The 12655-nt window shown below is 34.0% G+C and overlaps 1 protein-coding gene across 1 annotated transcript; it reads left to right on the top strand.

Moving 5' to 3' along the window:
- Nucleotides 1–7275: 7275 nt before the first annotated feature.
- Nucleotides 7276–12655, top strand: LOC122311535 (cysteine-rich receptor-like protein kinase 2). Its single transcript, XM_043126122.1, has 8 exons — nt 7276–7568; nt 9083–9927; nt 10053–10166; nt 10443–10582; nt 10704–10914; nt 11117–11351; nt 11583–11733; nt 11854–12655. The coding sequence occupies exons 2-8, from the start codon at nt 9162–9164 to the stop codon at nt 12193–12195; spliced, it is 1959 nt and encodes a 652-aa protein (XP_042982056.1). The 5' UTR covers nt 7276–7568; nt 9083–9161; the 3' UTR covers nt 12196–12655.

The raw sequence follows: 12655 nt of genomic DNA, 5'->3' as shown, positions 1-12655 counted from the left end.
CTCCATTGTTAATTTCAGTTTCAATATCTAAAGCAATATCTTCAGAATCCCAACGTACGACTCAAACACCTGCAATCATTTACGGACGCATAACTTGGACATGTGAATCTATGACACGCACCAAAGGTTGAATAGGTTGTACATATCACATCCTACCCATTGAGCATTTCAACCAATCAGAAAGCACCGTTCTCATATTATTCTCATCAAGTTGTGATGACGCAACATTATGCAAGAACTTTTGAACACGTCATTTCAAAACAAAGGAGATGCTTTTAATTGTTACTGAATAATGACACGTTAACACGGTATAATCGTAGCGAAACAATAGTATACCATATAGCATTAGTTATAGCCAATTAATTCTCACGATTTATGGAGGAGGAATATTCAAGAATATGTTTGGTAGCATTCACTTTTAAGTTTTATTTATTTTTTTATTTTTTTTTATTTTTTATTTTTTTCTCTGAAATATTAGACTTCATTGATAAACTTGTCCTTGGTACAAAGAAACTACAGTAGAGCATAAACGCTGATAAAATTAGTTATAAATAAGGGCATTTAAACAGGTGGATTTTTGTCGCTGCGAGAGTCCAGTAAACATAATTGGATTTTGATTAAGGGTATTGGTTAAGTTAAAAGAATAATAAAGTAGTTACAGAATAATTTTGAAGCGTCGATGTCATATAGAGATAAATTAAAAAAATAGCAGCAAGAATAAAGAAATTAAATAAAAATATTAAATGATTAATAGAAAATAAAAATTAAAGTGAAGTAAAGTGACTAACGAAAAAATTATCAAATTTGATGTATAGTAAAGCGTTGGGAATTCCTTACACAAATTCGATATTTTAATTATTCTTAATTCATTAAATAACTTATTAGGAACTCAATTCTCAAAATTTCCAATTGGAATATATAGATTTATAAATCAAATGTAACCCTTTGAAAAATCATTTTTCACTTTTAAAATATGTAGATTATTATCACTATTGAGAAAATCCAATAACAACAATATATTTAGGGAATGGTATTGCAGTAAAAAATTAAATCAATATAGATAAATAATTGATCTAAATATAATCAAAGAACTAATCCATTCAATAAAAAAAATATAACTGAATCCATAAACAGAATAAATTCTATGATTATTCGAATAAGAAAACATCAACAGTGAATTGAGAATGATAAAAAAAAAAAAAGAATTTTAGTAATTGAAAATCAAATATATAAATTAAAAATATCATCTAATGTGTAAGTTCATCTCTATCTCTACTTGAGAATTTAGTTACCCATAAATATAATAGACAACAAAAATCTCAAGAGAAAAATAAAGCAAACGGCAGCCACGAAAATTAATTTCGTCTCTTCATTCTTCAGCCCATCCTCTCACCACGGCGATGCTTGTTCTCCCCCTCAATTTCATATTAATGATATACTTATATAGATTAGGAAAGAAACTCTAATGTTTTCATGATTCTCATATAAAAAAATCACCTAAATTTTAGGACTCATTTTGATAGTAACGTACATGCTTCTGGAATTTAAATTTGGAAATCCTTATTAGAGACAAATTTATAGTCCCTTAAGATAGATTTCCAACTCATTAAGAATCGCATCAATCCAATATGTGAGTAGAAAGTTACGATTAAAATATTAAAATATGTCTAGACTGTCTCTTATCGAATTTCAGATTTGGACTGTCATTTTTTTCTTGATCCAAATTACTCTCAAACCCCATGAAAGTCCTCATTTAAATTTGACTGGGTTTTGACTTGTTCTTTTATAAACTTTGAAATTAAACATAAAAATCTGCTTAGAAATATCTTAAAATAAATAGAAACTCAATTTTAAAATACACATTAATTTTTATTCACATTTTAGCATTTTAATCCAATAATATGGTATTTAAAATGTACTTTCGCACACTCATCACACCCCCTCCAACTTACTCATCACATCAGTTGCACTACGACATTGACTTAGTACTCGAACAACAAACCTTTGAAACGTTGGAACCTCGCAATCAAATTGGGTCCACCATGCAACTATAACAATAATGCAATTATAAATTATTAATTAAATGCAAGTAAAAATAAAATAAGATAAAATTTAAAAGTACAAAATCACACTATTTAACAAATGATATTGATAAATGATAATACCTGAATTAATCTTATCACGTTGGCAGATTGCTAAAGAATATCCAAACTCATCTATTGAATTCTTATACAAGTCAAGTTCTACAATGATCTTCTATTGATTATCGGGATCAAGTTCCATCATAATAACACAGCTGTTGAAGTCTATTACAACATCATTTTTATTTTTACAGCTAGGGCTATAATAAATTCCAGGATTAAGAAAATAACCCACTGTATGTAATGAACTGTAAAGCTACTTATCACATCTAGAATCAATGATCCTAATGAATGGACTGAATACACTAACTTTATTATTGCATGTTGCTTTTATGTTCTCTTTGACTTTTTCCATTGCATTATACAAGTATCTCATTACAGGCTTCTCATCCCCGTGAATAAGTCGTAGAACACAAAATAAAAGCTCACTAACTTTAACAATAAATTGACATTGAGCCCAAAAAGAGATTTTCTAAAACAATCCAAACTATCTCATTCCCTATGTTGCTCTTAGAATGACTAGATGCAATCCATTTATCATAAATAAACATTTGTTTGAATTCTTTTTTAAACAAGACCAAGCATTGGATACTTATAAAATTTGTCGCAAACCTTATAATTGCAGGACGACACAAATCATGACTTTCGGTGAAATCTTTTCTCATCAATGTCAAAACCCAACCATGGTTATAGATTAACTTTGTTATCTTTTTTACCTTTTTTATAGTATCATCAATAAGGGAAAAATGTCTTGAACCAGAAAAATTATCCAACATCAAGTCTATGCAATGAGCTGCACAAGGGGATTAGTAGAAAGAGCCATACTTTTGCTATAACTTTTTTCCCGCAGCTTTATAACTTGCATCGTTGTTCGTTATGAACTGTACAAGATTCTCAACTCCAATTTCTTGAACAACCTCATCAAAGATATTAAACACGTTTCAGCATTTTTTCTAAGGCCAGATGTATAAACAGACTTCAAGAACATTATATCTTTCGGACAATAAACTAGAAAGCTGATTATTGATTGTTGCTTCTAGTTTGTCGAACCATCTGCCATTAGTGAACAACCGGTTTCATTCCAAACCATCTTAATTTGTTACAATTAATCTTGAATCTCATTCACAACCATCTTTAATAAATTTCCTCTCAACTCATATAAAGAATTACTCTTGAATCCTGGTCCGATGGCAATCATGGCATCGATAACTGTTTGATAAAACTTGGATTGAGATACATTGAGGCAGATTAGTATCATACCACCAGCGTGCTACAACCATCGAACTTATTTTATCACTTATTGTCAGCTCTAGTTGGTCACTTCGACAACTTGATGTCAAGAATGCCCTCCTCTTTGGCAATCTTAATGAAGAAGTCTATATGGATCAACCTCCCTGTTATGCTAATCTTTGTTATCCTAATCATGTGTGTTGTCTCAACAAGGCACTTTATGGCCTCAAACAAGCTCGTCGGACTTGGTTTCATCATTTTAGCACCTTTCTCATAAAACTTGGTTTTCATTGCAGTCATGACAATCCTTCCCTCTTCATTTATCAGCACCAAATTGGCACTCTTTACTTACTATTATATGTTGATGACATTGTTTTAACAGGGAGCAATTCATGTCTTCTTAAAAACTTTATTGCTCGTCTTCACACCCAACTTGCCATGAAAGACCATGGCAACTTGCATTATTTTTTTGGATATTGAAGTCTATTCCACGCCACATGGCTAATCCTTGAGTCAATCCAAACATGGCCTTGACATTTCTTGAGCATGTGTCCATGGTTGAGTGCAAACCCGTTTCTACGCCTTTGGTAGTGGGACAACATCTTTTTGCTATTGGTTTTCCCTATATTGATCTCATTCACTTTAGCTCCATTATTGGTACCCTCCAATATATATTGGAGATCGCTAATACTAATCTTGCTCATATTGTTAATACGATGTGTCAATTCATGCATGCCCCTACAGAGACTCATTATCAAGCTGTCAAGTGAATTATTCGTTATCTTAAAGGTTCCCTTCAATTTGGTCTCACAATTTACTCTAAAAGTAAACATAAATTACCAGCCTACTTTGAAGATAATGGGGTTGGTTACCTAGACACTAGACGTTCAACTTTCGAATTCGCTATTTTTCTTGGTCGTAATATTATCTCTTGGAGTGCCAAGAAACAACCGACTGTATCTCGCTCTAGTGTTGAATCCAAGTTTATCGGGCCCTCACTCTAACTACTGTCGAGCTCATGTGGCTCTCTCATCTTGTCCAAGATCTTAATCTGTCCATGGCCCCTGCTATGATCTTATGTGATAATCAGAGTGCTATTTTCATGTCCTTCAATCCCATTTCTTGCAATCGATCGAAACACATTGATCTTGACTATCATTTTTTACATGAGCAAGTTACTGCAGGTGTTCTTCATGCTCAGTTTGTTCCATCTACTTTCTAGATTGCCAATCTCTTCAGTAAAAATAAATATATTTTCATTGCAAATAGTCATTTTCAATATAAAAAATTAATCATAAATATCTATTTTTCTTGTGGTGATATATATATATATATATATTATATAAATGTTGGTTTTACACAGGATGATTAAAGTATTTTACACATAACCACTAGATCGGACAAACTTGGCAAGATTAAGTCAACATCACCTTTTGTATTCTAGCTCTATAAAGTCTAGCATAGTTATAGGGATTTGTAAGATTATCTTGTATATTGCCTTATAAAGATTTATTTTGGAGATATATAAAAATGTAGTACCCATCTCGATAACTTTAGGCTAAGTGTTCCTTCCAAGTTTTGATTACCGTCCCATTCCGATAGAAATGGCCAGAATTTTCCATGTTGGAACTGTATCTAGCACGATGAAGGTAGATGTTCCATACCGGATCAAATTTTGATCAATTTTCAATGCATCGAACGAAATTTATATTTCGGTCCAAAAAGTAAAAACTGGGGCATGGACCATGGCATTTTTGTAATTACTGTGAAACTACTGGCCTTTTCGTCATTGTCACTCCACCATTCTCCTTCTAAAATCTAAAGACCCCCATTTCTTGTCTTTGACTCTTAAATCTTCCTTTTCTCGAATGGAAAATGAAATACCTAGTGCCGACAATGTGAGAACAAGAAAAATCAATCCTGCTAATTTTGCAACTTATAAAAACCTAGAACTTTTGGTATGCTGCTATTACTGGCATATTGCACATGGGGCTGGGCTGGATTAGTACACAAAATTAATATGATCACAACTTTAAATTGAAATCCTTTGATCTCTAAAAATGAATTTGAAGTTATCTCTGGGTTAATAACTTGATATACTTTTGAATGGACTTTGCTTAGTGTGTGTATATATATATACTATCTTAAAACGGTATTGATATCAAAATATTTAATTCTAGTGCCTTAATCGAAATGGTCACCAAATAGAACTCAAAACTTTGGTTCCTTCCATTGTCTTCTTCGCAAGGTTTTAACCAACCTTTTCACCGTTCAATTGGCACTCGCAAAACGAAGATGAAAAAAATGTTGGATGTTTTAAACTCTCTACTCGCTATGTATGAATGATTCACCTGCATGTTTGTGGAGCTTCTGCCAATTCACAACCAACCTCAATCTCTTGTGGTGGAAAACAGCTAAGGAAACCCAATTGCTTGGATGAGCAAAAACAAAGTTACAAAAGTCTTGAGTAGCCAAATAAAAACCGACAATACGATAACGGAAAGTGAGTTTGAAGAAACCCTGGGCTGCCCTGCCCACACGTTAGTTGGTAATCATGGTAAAGCAGGTGTGCCCATTTTCAAGCCCATTATTGATTTTGAGTGTCGATGCTCTGTTTTTTTTTCAACTTCAATGCTTTTTAAAATAATTGAGAGCCCCTTAAGTCAAACTTGCTTGCGAGGTTAAAAAATAATTATGCAAACCTGAAGTCAAGGAAACGCTACATTCTTTGACCGAAAAATCTATTATAAGTGATTTTGTGTATTAATACTTGTATTTATATTAGTTAAAAAGTTAAATTTTAATAAAAATAATATTAATTTAAATTTTAAAATTTTGAATATGAAGACAATAATAATATATAAATCGATTTGTGAATTCGTTTATATGTACTTACCTTAAAATAAAGATTGGACCGAATTTTCTTATAAATAAATTGGAAGTGGGGCTGAGAGTTTTTTTTTTTTTATTATTATTATTAAATGACTATCTACGGGAAGTGAGTTATGGGATTTTAACGTGATGATTAAGAAATTTTACTGTTCATGACACTGTTTATATCAAACTCATCTATCAGTATTTTTTACTCTTTTTTCATATATAGAACTTACAAATTCAATACAAATTGGACGTCAAATTTAAGAGTTTAGAGTTTGGGGGTTTCTAATCCATTTAATAGATTATAGAGTCCATATTAAATTTCCTTTTCACTTTAAGAAATTCGGGTACAATTTAACCATTTAATTAAATAAGTTGAAAGCATTTTGATTTTCCTTTCCATTTTTCTTGAAAATAATGCATAGAAAGATAATTTTGAAAACAAAAAAGATAAAAGATAAAAAAAAAAAATCACCTTTTTTTTCTTAGGCCCGGTTTGGTTAGTTAATACAGATGAAGATATCTTATTTGGAGTTATAATGTATAGTAGTTTTGACTATCCAAACACAATATTTCATCTCTTAAATTTTGAAAATATCTACTTAAATAAACAGTAAATAAACAGTGCCAACCTTAAATGAATAGTACATAAACAATGCAATTCTGACATGAACTGAATATAAACAATGCACAATTCACACATCATAAAATAATGAGAACTACACATTTTTTAAATTTTAAAAATTAAAAACTATCTCATCTCATCTCATTATTTAAATAAATATTTTTTATACAAACTATTTCATATTATCTTAACTAAAAAATTTTTATTATTATTTAAAATATCTCATTTTATTTCATTTAAATTATATCCAACCGACGGTAAACTACTCCCTTAGGTTTATTTCTTTTTCTTGGAACTTTCAAACAATTATTATAGTTTTTGAGGGTTTTTTGGTTTTTTTTTTTTTTTTGTTTTAAATTGTATTTTCATATCAAAAGTTTTCAAAACACAAAGCAAGGGTAGAATGGTCTGCAATGAATAAAAAATAAAACCTTCCCCGGTGAAGGGGACGAGAATGATGAGAAAAAAGGCGCCTTCAGACTCTTGATCCGAAACCGCGTTGACCCCACCACACTCCTATCCTAGAGTTCCGTTCTACTTTGAATTCAGAGGAAATATCTTTGTATGACTTTTTCTGTATTTACCCAATTCAATTGTTTTAGCTTTCACCTCCCTTTTCTTCTTACTTAAACCTCCCAAGCCAGCCTCGACTTCATTCCGGAATCCGAGTTTCAGCTACTCCGACGCCAAGAACGGTGACTACTCTAATCTAACCTTTACCATCGCTCTAAAGCTTTTTTATTTCTTTCTTTATTGCTCGTCTTTTTTTTTATTACCCAGAATCCAAATTTCGATAATATCTCGAATCGTACTGTCATTTTAATGGAATGGTTTTGTTAATTCGGATACTCTGTTTGTTATAGCTTTGGATTTAATGCATTTATCGTGTACATGATTGAGGTACTCAAAACAAACGCTAGAGAAGCGAGCCGTCTCTAAATTCTAGTAATTTACATATACATACATACATACATATAAGTTGTGATTTTATATAAATGCTTTGTTATGTTCTTTATATGTATCTGCAAAGGTTGAATCCCCCACCCGTTCATATTTCTGTAAAGGATTTCGTAGATGAAACAGTTTGTGTCGGCCGGTGGTATGCATTGAAGTGTCGGGCGGCGGCCGACGGCCATATTGGTGGGGGCGCCAATCGGATCGGATATGTATTGGAGGTGGTTGTGGGGTGGGAAAGGCATTGATTTTTATGGGTCCGACCTGCGACTGTCTATTGGGCCTTTGGTCAGTGGGGTCTCTCATTATTTCCCTCTCGTCCCCACATTCATTCTTTTTAGGGAAGCACCTTAACTCCACATATTTATCAGTAGGTAATATTATTGATTACCTTAAAAAAAAAAAATAGAGCTTTCTACTTTTGAATCTTACACTATACTGATGTGAGCGAGCCAGAGTTTTTCCAAAGACAAAAAACTACATTTTAGTTACCAATCTCTCATCGTTTTCTTAATTCCTAAACCAAAATTTTCATTTTGAGCCGTAAACTACAAGAGTTGACAATTTGTGTTCTCGGTTAGGATCTAACTGTTCATATTAATGAAAAATAGGCATGTCGTTAAATCTTAACAATCAAATCTTAATTGAATGTGTAAATTGCTCAAGTGAGTAGTTTAATCTGTAATTTGATAGTTTTGGTAGCTTAAGGTGCAAATTAATAAAATATGTTCTTAAAAAAAAAAAAATATATCGGAATATGGTGGGTGGTTTTCTTCTTTGATTTGGCTGTGATTTTCAGACCGTAAAGCCAGATGACTTCTGAAGTTGACGGTGCAGTTATCACACGTGTACAATGCTAATCCAATATGTGCCTTTTTGACTTGGGATGCTGGCAATCCCATATGTTCAAAATTCAAAGGACGGTGCCAATAAAATCAAAAGCTGTTACTGTTTCATATGCTTTTGGTTTTCGGTTTCAGACCTCTATGCTATTCTGGATTAATTATTTTCCACCAATATCTTTATTATTTTTATCTTGAGTTTCGCTGCCTTTTATTATTGAAAACGCTAAAGATGTGGCCTGCCTGGGTTGACACCACCAGTCACATAATCAATATTAGAAATGTTTGTCTCGCTTGATTTGTTGCATGTAATTGTCATTCTTTTTCCCGATTAAATTTTCTATCCTCGTTTCATACTACATGTTAAATGCTTTTAAGGGTCCACAATGACTTCTGTATTCTTCTTGCCACAGATCTACTTCTGGAATTCGCTATTGAATTGCCACACGATTGATATCAGACATAGCAATACAGATCCTAACTAATACCACAATGAAGAAAGAATACCCTCCTGTCCCTTGTCGATATGTTATTTTCCTTGTTATCAAGACTGTATTTCTACTGGAAACAACAGTTGGAGATCCAAGAACCCAAACAGTCGAAATTACGTGTGGCAACCAACTTGAGCACAATAGCAATGTTTTTGTTCCAAATTTTGTTGCTACAATGGGAAATATCAGTGATCAAATGCGACTTTCAGGTTTTGGAGTAGCTATAACAGGTTCAGGCCCTGATTCTAACTTTGGCCTTGCCCAGTGCTATGGGGATCTCTCATTGCTTGACTGTGTATTATGCTATGCTGAGGCACGCACGGTTCTTCCCCAGTGCTTTCCTTACAATGGGGGTCGCATTTACCTTGATGGTTGCTTCATGAGGTCTGAGAATTATAGCTTTTTTGAGGAGTATAAAGGACCCAGTGACAGGGCCGTGTGTGGGAATACAACAAGGAAGAACCCAACCTTTGGAGAGTCAGTGAGACGAGCTGTGATGGATACTCTTGAGGCTGCACCAAGTCACAAAGGCTATGCTAGGGCACAAGTGGGTGTACCTGGGACAGTGAATGAGTCGGCTTATGTGTTGGCTGATTGTTGGAGAACTTTGAATGCAAGTTCTTGCAGAGCATGCTTGGACAATGCATCTGCTTCAATATTAGAGTGCTTGCCTTGGTCAGAGGGGCGAGCGCTGAACACTGGCTGCTTCATGAGGTACTCAGACAGAGATTTCCTCAACAAGGAAGTGGGAAATGGAAATTCAAGAGGTAAATGAACTAAAGGTGATCAAAGATGGATCATTATGCTAGGTGACCAAACATTTTGCATCAAGATTACTGTTTCTGTAGTAAATTTGGAATGATAATGGGTTTTCCATCAATAACTTTTGCAGGTACCACTATAGTGATAGTAGTTTCAGTTATTAGTTCGGTGGTTGTTTTGGTGGTTGGAATAACTATTGGTATATATATCTGGAAGCACAGGTATATACAAAAGAAGAGAAGAGGTAACATTGCTAATCATTGTACAGTGTTTAAGCATATATATACTTTTAATAATCGGTGTTAACAATATTTTACTCCAGTATTATTGCAGTCTAGATGCTTGACTTTATAAAGCCTCCATGAGTGTCATCATGTTCTTAAAATGAACGAAAAGTTTAGGAAGGACTTTGTTACGCAATGCATCGTTGACCTAGAGGGACAAAAAACTTTTTAAGTTGATTATTAACAATGTTCAAAATAAGTAATTTTTATTTTTATTTTGCTTTCTGGATCCATAGGTTCAAATGATGCAGAAAAGTTGGTGAAAGTTCTTAATGACAGTAGCTTGAACTTTAAATATTCCACAGTAGAGAAAGCTACGGGAGCTTTCGATAATGCTAACAAGCTTGGGCAAGGAGGATTTGGCACAGTTTATAAGGTAGTTTCTCTTCTTTCCTAACCCCATTAACCCTCCCCCCTCCTAAAGAAATATATAATTCAAATCATTCAAATCTTATGTTTTCAGAGATTTATTTGTTTCCCACGTTGCACCATTGCAGGGTATTCTGCCTGATGGACGAGAGATTGCTGTCAAGAGACTCTTCTTTAACAATAGACATAGAGCGGCAGATTTCTACAATGAAGTTAACATGATAAGCACTGTGGAACACAAGAATCTAGTCCGTTTATTGGGATGCAGCTGCTCAGGACCTGAAAGCCTTCTTATCTATGAATTTATGCCCAACAAAAGCCTTGATCAGTTCATCTTTGGTAATTACTTGATTCAAAAGCAAAAACCGTGATAGCAACGATGGTTTCTAGACAATAGTTACTGTTTTGAAAAGAAAAGAAAGAATTCTCTCACTGCTACTTGTACTCATGTCTCTCCATGATATGAGTAATATCGAAGTTGATGATATTCTGTATGATATCAACAATTTAAATATTCTCAATGTTTCCATGAAAATGACAGATACAAACAGAGGTAAAGTGCTGAACTGGGAGAAGAGACATGAGATTATTGCGGGGACAACAGAAGGTTTAGTCTATCTTCACGAGAACGCCAATATCAGAATCATTCATAGAGATATAAAAGCCAGTAACATCTTGCTGGACTCGAGGCTCCGTGCTAAAATTGCTGATTTTGGGTTGGCCAGATCATTCCAAGAAGATAAGAGCCATATAAGTACTGCCATTGCAGGAACACTGTAAGCATCATATCTCTATTTGATTTTTGAAGCATTGAATGTCTTTAAAATTAAAAATTCATTTACTTTTAAAAAACGAATGTAAAATTCACGCCTATTATTTTCTAAATAACCAACATTTTAGCCCAGTGTAAGAACATACATTAGTGATAGAACAATAGTAGTGATGTTTTACAGGTTTGTTTTCACTTGTACTGAACACAATAGTGATTTCTTTTAAAAACTTTATAGAGGATATATGGCTCCAGAGTACCTAGCCCATGGCCAATTGACAGAAAAGGCCGATGTGTACAGCTTTGGGGTGCTTGTGTTAGAGATTGTCACTGGGAAGCAGAACAACAGGAGCAAAAACTTAGAATACTCAGACAGCTTAGTCACAATAGTAAGCTTCAATACTTTACCCTTCCAAAAATAGGTCTCTTCTTTTATAAGCATCAGTTTTTGTGAGTAGAAAGATTAATTAAATGCTCCTATTTCTACCCTTCTATTCTTTGAAAAATAGACATGGAAGCATTTTCAGTCAGGGACAGTGGAGCGATTATATGATCCAAATCTAATGCTGCATAATCACCACAACAGCAATATAAAGAATGAGGTATTAAGAGTGGTGCATATCGGACTTCTGTGCACCCAAGAGATTCAGTCATTACGACCAACAATGTCAAAGGTTCTGCAGATGTTAACAAAGGAGGATGAGCACCTCCCGGCACCTACAAATCCCCCTTTTATGGATGATAGGACCATGGAACTGAATGACATGTCTGAGGATCCATTATACCCCCACAAAGCAGGAATGTCTGCTTCGATTGCTACTGTCTCCTGCAGTTCTTTCCATCCCAGGTGAGTATAGTGCTACCATCCGGGGACAGTTTCTGCCCTTGGTGACTTGAAGAGAGTGAATGAATGATTCACAGAAAATCCGTTGTTTGCAAGTTCTCTACACAAATGAAAGAAACCTCAGATCTCAGGTTACAACATGACCTTGGCTTCTTGTCGTTGCCACTTGTCATGAACTCCACTTAACTCTCAACATAAGGCAGAATGTACTCAAGGGTCTCCAGTCTCCGGATATGTTACTGAGGAAGACATTTACGCCAACTCTTCCAAATTTGAGCTTGAAGAAATATACCTCACGGAAAAATGTCTCATGGCTGATTCTGTAAATGTGGGTTATTTGTATATTCTCAGCCTGTCTAATACAGGATATAGCAGCCAAAACCTCATAACTAGCATTTGGTTGTAGTATTCTTAAATAAGAACAAAGCAGCTCTCCTTCATTTATGGGAAAGAATCTGCTGCAGCAA

Source organism: Carya illinoinensis, chromosome 5, assembly GCF_018687715.1.
Source record: "Carya illinoinensis cultivar Pawnee chromosome 5, C.illinoinensisPawnee_v1, whole genome shotgun sequence".
Lineage (NCBI taxonomy): Eukaryota > Viridiplantae > Streptophyta > Magnoliopsida > Fagales > Juglandaceae > Carya > Carya illinoinensis.
The sequence above is the reverse complement of the archived record's forward strand: the minus strand, read 5'-3'. Positions and strand labels throughout refer to the sequence as shown.